The 19,023-nt window shown below is 56.0% G+C and overlaps 1 protein-coding gene and 1 long non-coding RNA gene across 2 annotated transcripts; both read left to right on the top strand.

Annotated features, from left to right (window-relative positions):
* The first annotated feature begins 3,932 nt into the window (after nucleotides 1-3,932).
* Nucleotides 3,933-6,801, top strand: LOC116963019. Its single transcript, XM_032998420.2, has 2 exons — nucleotides 3,933-3,968; nucleotides 4,839-6,801. The coding sequence occupies exon 2, from the start codon at nucleotides 4,863-4,865 to the stop codon at nucleotides 6,567-6,569; it is 1,707 nt and encodes a 568-aa protein (XP_032854311.1). The 5' UTR covers nucleotides 3,933-3,968; nucleotides 4,839-4,862; the 3' UTR covers nucleotides 6,570-6,801.
* Nucleotides 6,802-7,492: 691 nt separating this feature from the next.
* On the top strand, nucleotides 7,493-16,447 carry LOC116963017. The gene is made up of 3 exons (XR_004407912.2): nucleotides 7,493-9,050; nucleotides 9,222-9,857; nucleotides 10,924-16,447. It is a non-coding gene; the product is annotated as an uncharacterized LOC116963017 (long non-coding RNA).
* Nucleotides 16,448-19,023: the final 2,576 nt, after the last annotated feature.

The raw sequence follows: 19,023 nt of genomic DNA, 5'->3' as shown, positions 1-19,023 counted from the left end.
CTGGGAGGGGGGGGGGGAAGCAGGGCACGGCTTTGCAAAGACATCTCCCCCCAACTCCGGTCCCTCAGCTCCGCCCCCCTCCCCCAACAAGGACTATGTGCCCCCCCCCCCCCAACTCCTAGCTCGCAAAGCCCCCCCCAGGTTTTGCAGTGTGGCCCCCCCCGCCTTGCAGAGCCCCCCCGGACCATGCGATGTGCCCCCCCCCCCCCCTCAATCCCCACCCTTGCAAGAGCTCCGCAAAACTTGCAAAGACCCTCCCCCAGCCCCCCAGCTTTGCAAATCACCCCCTTCCCCAACCATGCAATATCCCCCCCCCCCTTCTCCCCCCCCAGCTTTCAAAGCCCCCAGACTCTCACAAAGTCCCCAGGTACTGCAACGTGTTCTCCCCCCCCCCCCGCAGTGGACTCTTAGTCTTGCAAAAGTCCCTCAAATCTTGTAATGCCATGTGCCCCCCCCCCCCCAGCTTATACCCCTCCCCAGCCCCCAGATCCTTGCCCCCCCCCCCGCCTCAGAACCCCCAGGTTTGCAAACTGCCCCCAGCACCACGTAACATGCGCCCCCCGCCTTCCAAAGCCCCCAGATCATTGCAATATGCCCCCCCCGCTGCAAATCTCACAAAGACTCCCCCAGCCTTGCAACCCCCCCCCAAGCCATGCAACATGCCCCGCCCTCCCCCCCCCCCCCCCCGCCATCACCCAGTTCACAAAGCCCCCAGGCCCTTCCAATGTGCCCCCCCAGCCTTGCAAAGCTCCCCCCGCCCCATCCCCAGCCCTTGCAAATATTCCAGCAACCTTCCATTCCGCCCCCCCCTCCGCCCTTGTAAAGTGCCCCCGCCCCCCCCTTCCCTTTGGCAGAAGCTCCGGGTGCTTTGGAAAGCCCCCCCCCCCGCCCCCCCATTTCCCCCCGGCCTTTCAACGCCCCCCCCCCAGGATCTTGCAACACCCCCTTCCAGCGTCCCCCAACTTGCAACCCCCCCCCCCCCCCCCGCCTCTTTGCAACGCCCCCCCCGCCCGTGCAACACCCACGGGACCATGCCAAGCTCCCCCTCCCCGCCCCAAAAAAGCCCAACCTTGCACACTGTGACCCCCCCGGCCCCGCAGCCCCCCCCGGACCTGGGGTCCCGCCGCCGCAGCCCCGCCGCTCCCCGCTCGCCGACACAAAGGGCCGGAGCGGCCGGGCCCGGCCCCGCCGCCCCCCCCCGACAACGGTCCCCCCCGGCCCCCCCCCTTCCCCCCCCCCCCCCCCCCCCCCCCCGCGGTGGCCGTCGCCGCCGTCACTCAGCGCCGGGAACGGGGTTAACCCTCCGCAGCCCGGAGCTCAGCGGCGGCGGGGAAAGGGTTAACGCGGGGAGGCGGGGGCGTTGGGGGGGGGGGCTGAGTGTGTGTCCCCGCGCACCCCCATTGCACCCCCCCCGCTGCTCCTCCCCAGCATGTGCACCCAATTGTGCCCTCGCCCTGTGCACCCCCAAACTGCACCCCCCCCAAGTGTGCACCCCCCCAGCACCCCCAAACTGCACCCCCCCCAACTGTGCACCCCCCCAGCACCCCCCAAACTGCACAACCCCCCCAGCTGGGCACCCCCAAACTGCACACACCACCCAACTGGGCACCCCCCAGCACCCCCAAACTGCACACCCCCCCCAACTGGGCACCCCCCGGCACCCCCAAACTGCACCCCCCCCCAACTGTGCACCCCCCAGCACCCCCAAACTGCACACCCCCCCAACTGTGCACCCCCCGGCACCCCCAAACTGCACCCCCCCAACTGGGCACCCCCCAGCACCCCCCAAACTGCACAACCCCCCCAACTGGGCACCCCCAAACCGCACCCCCCCCAACTGTGCACCCCCCCCACCCCCAAACTGCACCCCCCCAACTGTGCACCCCCCAGCACCCCCAAACTGCACCCCCCCAACTGTGCACCCCCCAGCACCCCCCAAACTGCACAACCCCCCCAGCTGGGCACCCCCAAACTGCACACACCACCCAACTGGGCACCCCCCGGCACCCCCAAACTGCACCCCCCCAACTGTGCACCCCCCAGCACCCCCAAACTGCACCCCCCCCCAACTGTGCACCCCCAGCACCCCCAAACTGCACCCCCCCAACTGTGCACCCCCCAGCACCCCCAAACTGCACACCCCCCCCAACTGGGCATCCCCCGGCACCCCCAAACTGCACCCCCTCCAACTGTGCACCCCCCAGCACCCCCAAACTGCACACCCCCCCACAACTGTGCACCCCCCCAGCACCCCCAAACTGCACCCCCCCCAACTGGGCACCCCCCAGCACCCCCAAACTGCACACCCCCCCCAACTGTGCACCCCCCCAGCACCCCCAAACTGCACTCCCCCAACTGGGCACCCCCCAGCACCCCCAAACTGCACCCCCCCCAACTGGGCACCCCCCCAGCACCCCCCAAACTGCACAACCCCCCCAACTGGGCACCCCCCGGCACCCCCAACCTGTGCACCCCCAAACTGTGCACCCCTAAACGTACACCCCACTGCACCCCCAAACTGTGCACCCCCGCCCTGTGCACTCCATGACCCCCCTTCCTTTTGTATCCCCCACCACGCCCCCCCCTCATTGCACCCCCTATCCCTGTGCACCCCTTTTCGGCACCTCCCCCCCCCCCCCAAACACCCCCGTGGCCCCTTTAAGCCGCCGTACGCAGGGGAACACCTTCGTAGCGTTCCATTGGGCAAGGGCGCTGTCAATCGTGAGGAAACCCCCGCCCCTCTTCCCGATCTGGAGCAGGGGGAACCCCTCCCCTGCGGCAAGGGGCGGGAGTGACAGCGAGGCGGGCCAATGGCCGAGCGATGGGGGGCGAGTGGGCGGGATCAGGGCGAGGAGGACACGCCCGCTCCTGGCGCGGGAGGCGGGGGAGGGGGGTCGAGGGGGAGTTGTGGAGTGGGTGCTGGGTGCTGCACGGGGGGTGTCCCCCACCCGTGGGTGCTGCACGGGGGGTGTCCGCCACCCGTGGGTGCTGCACGGGGGGTGTCCGCCACCCGTGGGTGCTGCACGGGGGGTGTCCCCCACCCCTGGGTGCTGCACGGGGGGTGTCCCCCACCCCTGGGTGCTGCCGGGGGTCCCTCCCCACCCCTGGGTGCTGCACGGGGGGTGTCCCCCACCGGTGGGTGCTGCACGGGGGGTGTCCCCCACCCCTGGGTGCTGCCGGGGTCCCTCCCCACCCCTGGGTGCTGCACGGGGGGTGTCCCCCACCCCTGGGTGCTGCCGGGGGTCCCTCCCCACCCCTGGGTGCTGCACGGGGGGTGTCCCCCACCCGTGGGTGCTGCACGGGGGGTGTCCCCCACCCCTGGGTGGTGCCGGGGGTCCCTCCCCTGCCCTGGGTGCTGCACGGGGGTCCCTCCCCACCCCTGGGTGCTGCACGGGGGGTGTCCCCCACCCCTGGGTGCTGCACGGGGGGTGTCCCCCACCCCTGGGTGCTGCACGGGGGGTGTCCCCCACCCCTGGGTGGTGCGCTCGGGGAGGGTTAAGCCGTGGGCGCTGGGTGCCCCCCACCCCTGGGTGCCCCGGCCGCTCCCTCCCCTGCCCGCGGCGGGTTGAGCTTCCTGGGTCAGCGCTGGCGGCCCCGGAACCGGCCCCGGCCCAGCGGCTCCGCAGCGCCCGGCCGGACAGAGGGACAGGGGACAGGGGGACAGGGACAGGGGACAGGGGAGGGGGGACAGGGGGACAGGGGACAGGGGACAGGGGGACAGGGGGACAGGGGGACAGGGGACAGGGGAGGGGGGACAGGGGTCAGGGGACAGGGGAGGGGGGACAGGGGGACAGGGGGACAGGGGGACAGGGGGACAGGGGGACAGGGGAGGGGGGACAGGGGGACAGGGGACAGGGGAGGGGGGACAGGGGGACAGGGGACAGTGGAGGGGGGACAGGGGGACAGGGGGACAGGGGATAGGGGGACAGGGGACAGGGCCTCGCCCCGCCACTGCCCGGACCCAAGAGGTGCGTGGGGCAGCCTTCCTCTCCCTCGCTCCGGCTCCTCTGTCCTCTTTCTTTGCTCCTCTCTTTACCTATTTTCCTTCTTTTTGCCCGTATTTAACTGTTTTCCCCACTCTGTTCTTTATTTTTCCCATTTTCTCCCTTCTTTCCTTCTTTATCCCCTTCTTTTACACATTTTCTTTATTTTTCCCTGGTTTTCCCCTTTCCTCCTTCTTTTCCCCCTATTTTCTTTCCTCCCTTCCTCTCTCCTTCCTCCCTTCCTCCCTTCCTCCCTCCCTCCCTCCCTCCCTCCCTCCCTCCCTCCCTTCCTTCCTTTCTTCCTTTCTTCCTTTCCTTCTTTCATTTCCTTCTTTTCTTTCCGTCTCCCTCCTTCCTTCCTTTCTTCCCTCCCTTTTTCCTTTTCCATCTCCTCCCCTACTTTTCTTTTATAAGCACTGAGCCTTCCCCCTTTTTTGGGGGAGAATGCTGCTGTGCTCCCCATTTTGGGGGATCTGTCATGAGGGCTAAGCTGTGCTCCTCATTTTGGGGGGAATATCATGAGTATTGAGCTGCACTCCCTGCTCTGGGCATAATATCATGAGCACTGAGCCTTGCTCCCCAATTTGGGGGGAATATAATGAGCGCTGAGCCACACTCCCCATTTCACCCCAGCTTCCCGCCCCCCATGTCTGTTCAGGGACAGCTCTTGCAGGACGGGCTCTTATGTTCAGGCATTTTCAGGATCTGGGGTGTATTTGTGGTACTGCTGGGCATCCAAGCATCCTCACCTGGGTGACAGGTGGAAGACAGGAGAGGAGCTCTCACGGGAGATTTGCATCCTTGGCAGGGCATAAAAATCGTTTAGATTTTCCCTCTCCTCTGTTCTCCCCCCAGACCGAGCCCCGTCTGCCCCATACCATGCCGAAACGGAAATGCAAGTTTACCGACGAGCTCCAGGCGAAGTACCCCTGCTTCCGCGTGGGCCGGGAAAGATGGGAGGCCGAGTGCTTGGTGTGCCAGGAGGGCACCTACGTCTCTGTGGCCAACAAGGGCTCTCTTGACCTGGAAGCCCACATCCAGTCCATGAAACACAAGAGGAACATGCTGAGGGATGCCTCGGTGGCCAAGCTGCCGGGCTGCTTCCTCCCCACCGACTACCAGCCCTTCGATGCTGCTGCCGCCACTGCTGCCGAAACCCCTTTGGGCTTCCCCGCTGCCGCGCTCCAGGGCTGCTGTGAGCCCCTGCCTGCCGTGCCCGGCTTGCCCAAAACGCCTGACCCCGTCTTAGATGTCTTGGGCTTGCAAATCAAGACGGAGGTGAGGCTGGATGAGGCACTGGCCCCCTTCACATTGGACTGTGGGGTGGACATGCTGGACGGTATCCCCTATTGTGGGGTGGCCCTGGGTGCCGGTGACGGGGGGACCTCCTTTCCCATCCAGATCCGCTATTTTGACTGGAAGCGGGGTGGCGTGCAGAGCAGGGCGGTCGGTGTGGAGGCCCCACCAGGTGAACTGGCCCCCGGTGCCGCCGCACTGGTGCGGGAGGTCTTGGAGAGCCATGGGCTGCGGCAGCGGTGCGTGGCCATCGTAGGCGAGAGCCCCAACACCATGTTGGGGGGGCTGGGGCGCTGCTCCCAGGGTCTGGCCGAGGCAGCTGGCTTGCGGGAGCTGCTGGAAGGGGTCTTCATCGCCACCGACTGCCCCGCGCACCTCCTCAGCAACTGCATCCAGCACGGAGCGGACAGCCTGGAGGTGGACCTGCAGTCCCTCGTCTGGAAGATTTACACCTACATCTCCGTCTACACTGTCTGCACTGAACCGCTCAAGGACTTCCTGGAGTTTGCCAAGAGGGAGTACCAGCGGTTGCTCCACCACGCCAGGGTGCCCTGGTTGCTCCTGCTGCCAGCCATCACCCGCTTGCTTCAAGTCTTCCCCGTCTTGAAGTCCTTCTTCCTCTCCCTCAGCCACCCCCCCTTCGCAATCCGGACCTTTTTTGAGGACGACTTCAGCGAGATCTACCTGCAGCACATGGCTTCGCAGGTGGCTGTCTTCGACGTGCACCTCAGGACCTTGGCGAGGGAGGACAACTCGCCCTGCGAGGTGCTGGGCGTCCTCTCCTCCGTCCGCCGCACCCTCCTGGAGCGCAAAGCCCATGGCTTCATGTCGCTGCGGGTGAAGGAGCTGCTGGCGGAGCAGCAGGCAGCTGGGAGGGTCGGAGAATGCGACACCTTCTGCCGCCGTGTCCAGACCCTCTACGAGGCGTTCCTTGACTACCTGGATGCTCGGACGGGGCCGTTTGGGGAGCTTTTCCGTTTCCAGTGGATGCAGCTACAGGCCCCACCAACGTGGGCGGAGGTGGAGGGGTGCATCAAGTACCTGGTGGACCACGGGGTCATGGTGGATGACAGCAAGTGCTTCGACCAGTTCTGCCACCTGACCACCTTCTTGAAGGGCTGCAGGAGCAGCAGGGACTTCGATGCCCTGCAGACGCACCAGAAATGGGTGCGTTTCTTTGGCAGCTCCCACGGCCTGGCTGGCCACTCGGAGCTCCTCAGAATGGCTCAGGTTTTCTTTGCCATCCCCTCCTGCGGGGCTGATTTTCCCAGGGGGCTTTTCCTGATGTGAATCTGGTGGGACCAGGCGTGGACCTTTCGTCAGTTCACTGTGACCGGGCTACTGTGAAGCGTGCAGCATGTCAAGACTTCTTTTTTTGCAACAATAGACCTCTTGATTCCTGTTTTTGTGTGTCAGCCCAAACGGGGAGGATTTGTTAATGGTGTTTTTAAAGGCTGTACTCTGTCTGCAGGAGAGGTGGCTTTGCTTCTGTGCGAATAAATACCACCACAGGCTGCGGTCATCTGTGGGCACAGGAGGGATGGTTGGGGGCCAGATGGCTTTTGGGGTGAAAGTCACCCAGGACTCAACACACTTATTTCTTGGGTTTGAGAGAGGGAAGGTGAGGTTTTGTCCATGCACTTGGGGCCTCCAAGCTTGGACCTCAAAAGCAGACTTCAAGCTTGTGCACCCCCTCTGCCCCGCCTCTGCCTAAGGGGTGGAGAAGGCTTTTGCAGCATCATGGAGGCATCTGGAGATATTTGACCTTTCCAGCTGGGGAGGTTTTGTCATCTGCCTGTCCCCCTCAGATTCCCCAGGGATCACAGAATCATAGCATACCAGGTGGGAAGGGACCTCAAGAGTCATCTGATCCAATGTTTCTTGACAAAAGCACAGTCTATACAAGGTGGCGCAGCACCCTGACCAGCTGAATCTTAAAAATGTCCAGTGTTGGGAAATCCACCACTTCCCTGGGGTGATTATTCCAAAGGCTGATTGTTCTCATCGTGAAAAATTTTCTTCTTGTGTCCAGTCAGGATGTCCCCACCAGTAACTTGCACCCACTAGCCCTCCTCTTTTCCACGTGACTCCTCGTAAAATCTTCTTTGTAGCCACCCTCTAAACACTGGAACATGGTGATAAGGTCTCCCCTAAGCCTTCTTTTCTCAAGGATGACCAAACTCAGTTCTCTCAGCCTTTCCTCATATGGCAGGCTTCCCAGTCCTTTGGTCATCTTTGTGGCCCTCCTCTGGACCGTCTCCAGCCTGTCCACATCTTTTTTATAGTATAGTGGGGACCAAAACCGAACACAGTACTCCACGTGTGGCCTGACAAGTGCTGAGTAGAGTGAGACGATGACTCCTTTCTCTCTGCTGGTGATGCCTTTGGTGATGCAACCCAGCACCCTGTTGACTTTCTTTGCCGCAGCAGCACACTGTTCACTCACATTGAGCTTGTTGCCCACGAGGACCCCCAGGTCCCTTTCCACAGAGCTGTTCCCCAGCTGGGTAGATCCTAGTCTGTGCTGCACTCGTGGATCATGTTTTCCCAGGTGTAAGACCTCACATTTGTCCTTGCTGAACCTTCATAAGCTCCTTGTTAGTCCACTCTTCCAGCCTATCCAGGTCTTCCTCTCCCTTCCTAAGTGACCACTTCCCCACTGACTTTGGTATCATCGGCAAACTTCATCAGGGTACGCTCGATCCCATCATCCAGATCACTTATGAAGATATTAAACAGCGTTGGGCCCAGTATTGATCCCTGGGGGGACCCCACTGGTGACAGGTTGCCAATTTGAAAAAGAGCTATTTCCCCCCACCCTCTGGGTGCGGCCTGGCAGCCAGTTCCCCACCCACTGCACAGACCACTGGTCTAGACCACAACGCGCCAGTTTCTCTAGGAGGAGGCTGGGGGACACTGTACTGAAAGTCTTGGAGAAATCCAGGCAGACAGTGTCCACCACTTGCCCCACATCGACCGAGCAGGTTACTTGGTCATAGAAGGCCATCAGATTTGTCAAGCACAATTTGCCTCTGGTGAATCCATGCTGGCTTTTGCCTATAACGTGCTTCATTTGACTTGTGATAGCCCCAGGAGGATTCATTCCATAACTTTCCCAGGGACTGAAGTATGACCGATGGGCCTAGAATATCTCCTTTGGGACGTGTGAAGGGACCTGCCAAGGCTGAAAATCAGGAAGAACTGCCATCAAGAGAGTCCTGGCCTCCTCCCAAAGCTCCCCACCACCCGTAAGAGGATTTATCTTGCAGCACCTTGAGGCATTTATTGCTTGTGCCAGGAGACGCAGCAGAGATAAGGTGCCCGGCTGGCAGAGAATAAATATTTGCATTAATATTCATCTCCTGCCCAAGTATGTGTCGATGTCCACACACGTGTGTCCTCCTCCCTTGCAGTTTTCCTCCTGCAATCACAAGAGCAGCAATGGGTACGCAAAAAATGCCTTTCCCTTGGATCCAGCACCTTAATACTGACACAAGCACACCCTGCCCAGGCAAGGACTTTGGATATCAAGAGAGATGGACCCATAAGGATCATCAAGTCCAAGGAGGACTTTGCACAGTTGTCATCAGAAAGTTGTTTTTCTTGGCAACAGCTTGATTTTTCTGTTCCAAAGTCTTATTCTTCCCACTGGAAAGCTGCTCGGAGCTGTGGAGAAGACACTAGAGATAAGCAGGAATTTTGTTTGGAAGTCGTTTGAGAGGAGATCCAGATCACCACCAAACCCCAGGATGTCATCTTGTACAACCCGAGGTAATGTCAGGGGGAGGGGGCAGGGGGTGGACGACCTTGCCAGAGGGGACGCCCCTCAGGATTCAGGCAGAAGGTCCAAGTTGGACCATCTCCCAATGGTTGGACCATCTCCCTCATAAGCCCAAGTAGTCTCCCCATCCCTTTTCCTCCTCACCTGTGCTCTTCTTCCAGGAGCTACTGCTTCAAGCACCCAGGATCCCACTGGGCGTCACAGAGAGTTGCCAATTTGCCAACTCCATGATCCATTTTTGGGAGTGTGTGGGGGTCCTGGTGTATGAGGCAGACATCTTCATACTGGCCATTCTTGTCTCCAACCCCTTGAACTACAACGTTTTCTACATGAAGGTAGCCATGGAGATCTCCTTGCACAACGTCCGCCTTGGCAACATGAAGGACATCTACACCAGGCTGTATAACAGTCAACCTGCCAGTACTGATGAGTGTTCCACTGTGTCAAGCTCGGTGTGTGCCAGGAGGCCGCTGTGGTCTCTGCTGGCAATGTGTGGGTCACGGCCACCATGTCCAAAGCTGCAAGGTTGAACATCAAAGTCATCACAGAGAATCAAGATAGTTCCTCCTATATATCCAAAGGTGGCACCACCATTAGCCTTGGGCAGCATCAACTGAAGGGGTTGACGTACTTTGTCCATGTTGCTGTAAACACCGGGCAGAACCTTCTGCCCTCAGTAAATGGTTGAGCAAAACAAATTGTATCCAGACTGGGAAGAAGCCCAGGTAGAATGGAAGATGCTTCTTTTAGCTCCTAATCCCCTTTTTTTACCAGGTTGGAGGACTCCCTGTTTTGCGGTAAGGAAGGGGAGTGTGATTTGAAGGTCCTTTGGGTGGGCAGTGCTGCGCCTGGGGTTTGGGAGCTTGCTTGGATGCAATGCCTGGTGGAAACCTGCTCTCCTGAAGGGGCTCTTTTTGATTTGAGTTATAGCTTGGGTTTAGTTTTGATGTTTGTCCAGCTGGTATCCACCCGGGGTCCTGGTGTAGGGGGCAGACACCTTCCCATTGGCCATCCTCTTCTCCAGCCCCTTGGACTACATTTTTTACCTGGAGGTTGGGGGTTCAAACCGAATAACTTCACCCTATTTCTCTCAGGCCATCTCTCTGTTTCCATTTCCCATGTTCCTATGGTGATCGTGCCAATCTGTGAGTCATCTGTCTCCTAACCCAACCTGTCTTTGCACCCTCAATCCATCTGCCTGTCCATCCCTCCATCTTTTGGAGAGAAAACCTGGTGGAAGGACCACCTCCAGCCAAGCACTGGAAGTAGTGGGGCAGATGTCTTCTGGGCCAAAAAAATTACCTCTTTTATTTTGTTCTGCTTTCCTTCCTATGTGGCGAAGGAGAAAACAGCTCTGGGCTTCCTCACATGCCACGTTATCTGATGAGAGGTTGGTGGTTACCATCAGCTGTGTTATGTTTCACTGTGAGGTCTTCTAGGCTTGGTGTTTCCTGGGAGCGAACAGATTTCATTTGGGGCTTTTTTCCTATTAATTTGTTCTACTTTGTGGCTGGAAGTGGCAGCAGCAGCCAAACCAGGAGAAAAAAAAGCAACAAGGTGGGACAGCAGAGGTGGATGGGGGAGGTCAACTGGGGCTGTGGCAGTGATGAAGGCAGGATGAGGTCTGCAGGGTTTTGTGGGGAAGGAGAGTGTGAGGGAGCTCTGAAATGCAAATTGAAGCCTTTTTGGTCACTGACCGAAGGATTAAATGGAGCTGAGAATTGGGACAGGGAAAAGCCATGTGGAGATGTCTCCATCGCCCCTCTCCAATGACCCAACACCCCCTCTGCCTCCCTCCCTCCAGACAGGGGGTGGGTGACACAAGACCAAACACTAACTTTCCTCTTTCCATTCATCCCTTAGTCCTCAAATGTCTGGTGGATCAGATGGAACCTTTGATGGACCTTCCTGATGGGAAGACCTGCCAGATTTTTCTGCTCTTGTATTTGGGAGCTGCTGGAAACAGGTCCTGGTGCTGGATGTGACTTTGGGCAATGCCTTGATGGGCTCCAACCATGCGAGGCGAGGTCTAGAGCTGAGACATGCTCAGAATTCAGGCTCCTATCTCTGCTTGCTGGAGGACTGATCATCTATGAGACCTTCAGAGACCAATGCAAAGGACTAACAATCAGAAGCAAACCACCTTTTTAATTATGAACCTTTTAAATTTATTTATGTCCAAGAGCCACTGCAATGTTCACGGCTGGAGCAAACTCCTCCTGCAACCAGCTTGGGCAGAATGTTTTGGCTGAAGCCCAAAGGATGAAGTTGGGTCCCCAGGGCACTGGAGATCTGCTTTTGTCAGCTGGAGATGCAGTGGAGGTGGCATTGAGTCAAGGGACACCATCTTGGACCAATTCCCCCCTGCCATGGCCATGGGGAACTGACGATTCACCGTGGTCCTTGCCACAGACCCACCAGCAGCACCTTGGAGCATTTCTCTGGTCTGGCAACAGGTCCTCCAACTGCGAGGGCTCCTGGACATCTCGTCCTTTGCAGCACTTGTGAAATGCCATGGTCTTCTACTGGCGCATGAACCTCTTCAACCTGGCCAGCTGGACTTGCTTTCCTGCAAGCAAGACAGCGATGGGTCAATGGGTGTTGGACCATCTCTGCAGAGGAGCCTCTACAAGGTGCACACAGCTCCATGCCTTTGTGGGGGCTTCCAAAGTCCCCCCAGATGGCCCAAAGCCCACTTAGTGCCCCCTAATCTTGCTCGATTTTAGTGTGTGCACCTGTGAATCCCTGATCAGTGACACAGTTAATGGGCACCACGCAACGGGGCCAGTGGTTCTCTTACCGATCTGCAGGAGGAGATGGATGCCCAAAGCCAGAGCCAGGAGGGAGAGGATCACAAAGGCCAGGCTGAGGGAGACTCCCAGCCCTGGGAGAAAGAAAGCAGATGGTGATGATGAAGAGCACTGGGTCCCACAGGGCCAAGAGGGGTAAAGCCAAGCCCTGGACCATCCCCACCATGTCCTAGGCTGCGTGGTTCATTTTCAGTCATGCTAGGAAACCTGCAGAGCCATCTTTGTGTCAGTGGGAAGGGATCTCCAGAGCACTGAGATAGGAGTTCCTGTTAGTATGCTGGTCACACTCCTTCTCATGAAGCCCCATATTTCCTTCCCCTGCAGTGAGAGCTCATGGCAACTTGTACTCAACCCAGGGACCTCCAGGTCTCGAATACAGTCAAACCAAGGACCTCCAGGTCTTGGGAGAGGGTTGGGATTATTGATCCCTTCCTCATCAGTGAGTGATGGGAAGGTGGAAAGAAGCACGTATCTCAGCTGCTTTGTGGGAAATGTCTATTTCCCTGGCAAGGAAAAGTGAGGAATTTCCATTTGAAGGTTCTGGCCAAGCTGAAGTTAGTAGCATCACTGGTGGCACCTTGGAGCTTGGAAACCAGGATTTTTGGCCAAACTTCATCCAGAAAAGCAAGGATGTTTACCTCCAGGTGGCAGCTCTGGGTTGGTAGCAATGCTGCTGTTCCTCAGGTCATCCTTCCCACCTAGACAACAAATATGTGGAGAAAGGGTCACCCCAAACTGGCCCCTCTGCCCCATGCTGTGGAGCGGTTGCCAAAGTGACCAAGTGAAGTTTTGGGGTGGTGGGTGGCTATTCCTAGGCTGGACCCAGGTGTTGTGGTTAAACACCTAAACACCACACAGCTGCTCGCTCACTCCCCTACCCACTGGTGGGATGGGGAGAGAATTGAAAGAAAAAAAAAAAATGTAAAATTCATGGGTTGAGATGAAGATAGTCTAATAGGCCAGAAAATGAAGGTAATTACAATAACAGTAATAATAATAATAATGCTGATGGTGATTATCAAATAATTAGAATATACAAAACAAGTGATGCAGAATGCAATTGCTCACCGCCCACCGCCTGATACCCAGTCAGCTCCCGAGAAGCGGCCCCCAGCCGGCTTTCCCCCTAGTTTATATACTGAGCATGACGTCATATGGTCTGGAACATCCCTTTGGCCACTTGGGGTCAGCTGTCCTGGCTGTGTCCCCTCCCAGCTCCTTGTGTACTCCCAGCCTAAACACTGATGGGGTGGTGTGAGCAGCTGAAAAGTCCTTGACTTAGTGTAAACACTACTTAGCAACAACTAAAATATCAGTGTGTTTACCAACATTGTTCTCATCCAAAATCCAAATCACAACACTGTACCACCTCCTAGGAAGAAAATTAACTGTCCCAGCCAAAACCAGGACACCAGGATACTCTAACTGGGTCAACTGGGAGCATCCCTTCACTGAACTGATCTTGCTGGTCAAGACCCATCTGTGCTGGCACGGCAGGGACCTCGAGTCCATGCAAGCAGGGTTAATTGCTTCTGGGGTTTCTCAAGGGCTGTCCCTGATATGGGGCAGGATCAACTTCCCCATGCCCTTCTCCACTCACCTCTGGCGGTCAGGATCCACGGGACACTCAACCTTGAAAGCGTGACCCGTCTGAGGCTGCTCCGGCGCTGGTACCCGCAGGAGTAGGTGCCGCTGCTCTCTGCGGAGAGCTGGATGGTGAGTGTGGAGGTGAACTGGCTTTTTCCCACTGGGTGGTTCGCCAGCTCCATCCCGTTCTTGCAGAAGAAGATGTGGGTGATGGGGACACGGGAAAAAACAAGGCACCGGGCAACAATCAAGTCACCTTCCTGAGCTGAGGAGATGTTTGGAAAGAGTGCTGGTGGGGGAAAGTCACCTGGAAGAGTAAAGAGATGTGGTCATGGTGTGATGACACAGAGGTGAGCACTGGTGAGCACCGGACTTTCAGCACTCTAATCTCAGAATTGACCTTGCAGCTGCTTTTTGGTGGTAACAGCGAATTAAAGAGGGGAAAAGAAAGAAGAGCTTGGAAGAGCCTGTTTTTCGGTCATCTGACGACTCAAAATACTTTGACTGTAGGAAAGCAAAAGTGCTGCTCATTTCAGGAGTTGACACTGATGCAGGTAAACACATTGGGAAAAAAAATGTGGGTAAATACAGTGAAAAATATTTCTAGTGACTGAAACATTTTTTTTTTCCATCCAAGCTGAGTATTTCAGAAAAGACTCTGATGAAATATGTGAATTTGTGGACAACAAAGCACGTCATTGTGATATTTCCAAAGGGGAATGTTTTAATTTTCTTTAATTTCAAGCCAATATTTCATAGAATCATAGAATACCAGGTTGGAAGTGGCTTCAAGGATCATCTGGTCCAACCTTTCTTGTCAAAAGATTTCCTTCTCCATCATAAAATTAAAAATTGCAGCTTCCTCTGCCAAAATCCTCTCTAGCAAAACTGGTATCTTTCATGCTACACTCTACCAAATATATATATATATATATTGTTAGGTTTTTGTTTTGTTTTGGTTTTTTTTTTTTTTTTCATTTTGGCTTGCCTTCTACCTTGAAAGGAAACACCAGCCCCAGGATCAGAGCTGCATTTTTGAACACCCCAGGATCAGGAGACACCATCCAAAGGACACAAGCAACATTACAATGTGGACCTGGAAGGTTTTTCCAACCACTCCTTTCCACCTGCACTCACCTGGGGAGCTGCAGGTCTCTGACTCCATCCCACCAGCACCTGTATGGGACAGCAGAAGGGGTTGGCCTGAGATGGTCTGCTGGTCTAGGAGAGGACACCTTGCAGTGCACATTTCTGAGGTTGGAGATGCAACCTTGGGAAAGCTTGCAGAAAATGGGGAGAGTTTCCTGCAGACCTCAGCACGACGGAGGTCAGAAATCACCAGTGCATAGCAAACAGGGCTTTTGGGTGATGCCTTGTCCCTTTCTGCCCAGCCAGGGACAACCACACCATCCCTGGACAAGAAGAGGGAACAATCCTGTGCTCATGAATCACTACAAGGATGCAGTTCCCTTTGTGGGATCTGCCACCTTACATCTCTCTTGGCAAAATAAGTCCCTGGCCAAGGGTTGTCCACAAGCTGCCACAGCAAAGATGAACCTTCAGACTCCCCCAAAAGACTATCCGTTGTTTTCAGACTGTTGGACTCCTTAGAAATCACTCCAGAAACCCACAATTTTTGCTCTTGGCTGATGCCTCAACTTTGTCTCTGGAGATTTCCCAAGGGGACTGCTTAAAATTCACCTCACGCCAGCCCATGGTGCTGCCCCTCAGTGTGACTCTCCAAATTGCCCCCCAGACACCCTGCCCGGCCACCTACCTGCCAGCCAGCCCAGCAAGAGCAGGGTACCCGCTGCCTCGGCCAGCCAGCTCCTCTTCACCATGATTATCTGCAAGCAGTGCTGAGCTCCTCAGGACCAAGCCACAGGGGAAAGGGGAAGCTGAGGCTGGTTTCCTCCCAGTGGTTCATTCCCTGGGACATGACCCAGCATCTTCTGGGGGAGGAGCAAGCAAGGGGACGGGACAGACAGGGTGAGTATTGCCACATCAGGTGCATGCACATGAGCTTGCAAACTGGGCAGCAGCACCTGGGACTTTCCTCCCCCACCCAAAAAGAGACCTCAGAAGAGGCTGCTTCGTCATGGTGTTTTGCACCACGTTCGTGGGCGCCGGTTTTTGGGTGGCTCAGGGTCCATCACAACTGTTGCCAGTGGCACACAACATCTCCCAGCAGGTTTCCGTCATCCTGGAGCGGGGGGAACCAGCTCCCCCCAGTTCTCGCTATAGCCTCAGCCCTGAGGTTCCCATTTGTTCGTTCCTCACAATACAAATATGCAATATCCTTTCAACGTCATTGGGAAGAACAGAGTTTCTTAATTTCTTTTTTTTCTTTTTTTTTTTTTTTTCTTTTTGTGTGTGTCTCAACCCTAGACTGACATGCAACCCAGCTGCCGACACAGAAGTGCTGTTTCAAATGCCCTGGACTTGTGAGGGAAACCTAGGGGATCCCCAGAGTTATTGGATACCTTTACCTTCTAAAAACCAAGCTTGGAGCTCCACTGACAGGAGCTCAGTGACTTGACTAGTGTGGAACTGAGGCTTGTAAAATCCCCATCTGCCCAGCGTGCAGTGGGAGAAGGGTCTTCAGCTCATTCTTCTCTGAGCTTTCATGGATGGAAAGGGGTCTGTGTGGTCCTGTGTGAATCCTCCCAAGTCCAGACCCTCCCAGCCCTGTGAATCCTCCCGTTTTCTGCACAATCACTGGGTTTAGTCCCTGGGCTCCATCCCCAGGGGTGCTGGAATTCAACTTGTTGGGATCCATCATTCCCTGGTGGGTCAAGCCATCTCTGTGGGGCAGGCATGGAGATGATGTCCACCAAGGAGAAGCAGCTTTGACTCTGAAGTTAAAGGAGTGCACCCACCAGAAAATCAACTGAAATAAACCTTTCTCCCCTTTTCCCCTCTCCTGCACGTTTCTTTTGCGTGCTGCTCACTTTCAGTTTCCTTTTTGAATATATATTTGTATTTCCTGGCCTGTGGTGTTTCTCTTTTCTGGTAACCAAAGGGTGAAACATGACTTGGGGAGGGCTTAGGCTTGATGTTGGGGAGAACATGGGGTGAGGTCCCAGAGCTCCTGCAAGGCTTTCCAGTGGTCCACATCTTCTCTAGCCTTGAGTAAGCTTTGGAATGTCATGAAGAAAATGAAAATAAAAGGCTTTAAACAACAGAAAACAGTTACAGTTCATCCCAGAGCACAAGCGACATGGGAAATTCCCAGAGTGTTTGGAAAACATGGCAGCTTGAAAGAAAAATGCAAACAATAAGCCAGAACCACTTTTAAGCTAATTTTCCCTAGATGCATCCAAACTGATTCAAGAGAGAGCTCCCTCAAATGCTGCATTATGAAGGACAGCTTGTTTCCTACCACAACTATTTTTTTTTTTTTTTTTTTTTTTTTTAACCCAGTAAACCAAGGAAGAAAAGCCAGGGCTTGTCTGTCTTCTAGAAATAGCATAACGGTGGACTGGGGTTTGCTGTGAGGTCATGCACCTCCAACATCTCAGGGCCTGAGAAGGGTTTAACGATGTAACCTCAAAGCCCCTGTGCTCCTGTGGTGCTTGGAGTGGGGGGGTCCCTCTTTAGGGAGGGGTCTGGGGGATCATTGCAGCTTGGGGCTGGGAAGGTGCAACCTGGTGGGGTGCAGGCACGTGAACTGCAATTTGTTCTCCTCTGGCTCCATCCCTCTCTCCAGAGGATCCTCTTGACCCCATCAATCCTTGTCCTACCTGGCAGGGGGATGTGTGATAATCTGGACTGCCCCCCACCATCACGGACGCAGGATTTATGCAGGAAGATGAAGCTGCTTTGGGACAATTCTGGGGGTGGGGTGTGTGTCAAAGCTCCCATCCTGACCTCCACAGCAGCCTGTTGTGGGTGCTCTGTGAGTCTGGAGAAGGGTGAGGGGCTGGGCACAGAGATCCAGGAGGAAGGTGAGAAGGGACATGTGAATCATCACTGTGCTGGCACCAGAGAAGTGCGAACACGTATGAAATGGGTGGAAGAGATGGTGCAAGACTCTTGGACTGAAAGAGTATAAAGAGTGGGGAGAGAAAAAAAAGAGGATGAAGTAATAATTGATCTTCGAACTTGAGCAGGTGTCCTTGGCTCACAGTGCTTCCATAACTGAATCCATATGTGAGATTTAAGAGAAGTTCAGAACTTTCAGGAACAACAAACATACTCAAGTTGGGCTTGGGGTGATGTGAAGTAAAGAGGCACAAGGCAGCAAGACTCAGTGGTCAGGAAAGGGGAAGGAGGGTGGGAGACAAACTAACAAGTCGAGGCTCAGAGGCAGGTCAGGACATGATGCCTCCTGCCTTCATCTTGGAGCTGCATGAGGGGAGTGGGGGGACTCAGAGAAGCAAAACCTTGCCTGTCAGTAAGGCCACTGTCTGTATGTCTGGCCAGATGCTACTTCAGCACCCTTCATCACACCTACAGTCCAGAGACTGGGAAGAGCAAGGGGAGACCTCTTCCACCACTCTAAAGCTCCAAGGAACATCACTCCAAGCAGAGCTAGTGCATGCAAGGCTTCGGTAAACTTCCAGAGTGTGCTGGAAAGGTGCACCCTCTCTTCAGCATCATCCAGTCCAGCCGACAGTCAACGGGGCTTATAGCTATGCAAAGCACTGGTCCAGTTTCCAGACCTCCAGCCATCTGGCATCCACCACCTTATTTTGGCCCCTGACTTGGAGATTTGCTGTTGCTGCTGCTGATTCCGATTCTGCTTCAATCCCCACCCCTGCAAAGCATCATGGGGACAAACGTCTTTCTGAAGGAGTGCTTGGGTTGATGTTGGGGAGCAGCAGGGAAATCTCATTTCTAAATATATGAGCCACTGCTGCACGCACAAAGCGGTGGCCATGCTGAGCGGTAGCGTGGGCGACTTCTGAGCACGCAGAGCGAGCAGGAGGCGAATACCTCGCTGCTGAGAGAGTGGACGTGGGGAAGGGAGGGCTTTTTTTAGAGCAAGGTTGCTCGAGGACCAGCAGCTGCAGCGAGATGCAGAGCCTGGGCTGAGCTGAGATGGTGCTGAGCCTGGCTGAGCCCATCCTGCAAGGTGGGATCCACTCTCCTCTAAGGGGAAGTCTCGAGAGGCCGTGCTCCTGACGGCCCGTTGGAAAGCCATGAGCATCCCCCTGCACTCACCTTTCTACCAACCAGATCCTTTACAACCCCTCTCCTTTAGAATAGGGCTCCCAAATTTCCACGTCTTCACATGCTCGTGTGCAGTGCACAGGTAAGAGCCTGGTATATCTCGGGTGTGCTGTGGGTTTACAGATTGCCTCTACCCCTCCACCTTTGCTGCTGCTCGTCTCCACAGGACGTGAAAATCCCATGCTGGTGGCTAAATCCCTCCCTCCTCCATGCAGACAGGCAGGCTGCTGTCATAGTGTGTGCCACCCCTTTCCTTGGCCACTCTGCCTCCTCTACAATGGCTCCACCTGCAAAAAAACCCTTCTCAAGGTGCTGCTTCTCCATTGCCCTCCTAGTTCCCAGGCTCTTAACAGAGAAAGCTGGGTCTTCCCTGAACCACTCCGCTTGCAGG

This window comes from Tyto alba, unplaced genomic scaffold (assembly GCF_018691265.1).
Source record: "Tyto alba isolate M040663 unplaced genomic scaffold, T.alba_DEE_v4.0 Super-Scaffold_17, whole genome shotgun sequence".
NCBI classification, from domain to species: domain Eukaryota; kingdom Metazoa; phylum Chordata; class Aves; order Strigiformes; family Tytonidae; genus Tyto; species Tyto alba.
Note: the sequence above shows the minus strand (reverse complement) of the source record. Positions and strands in the feature narration are given on the sequence as shown.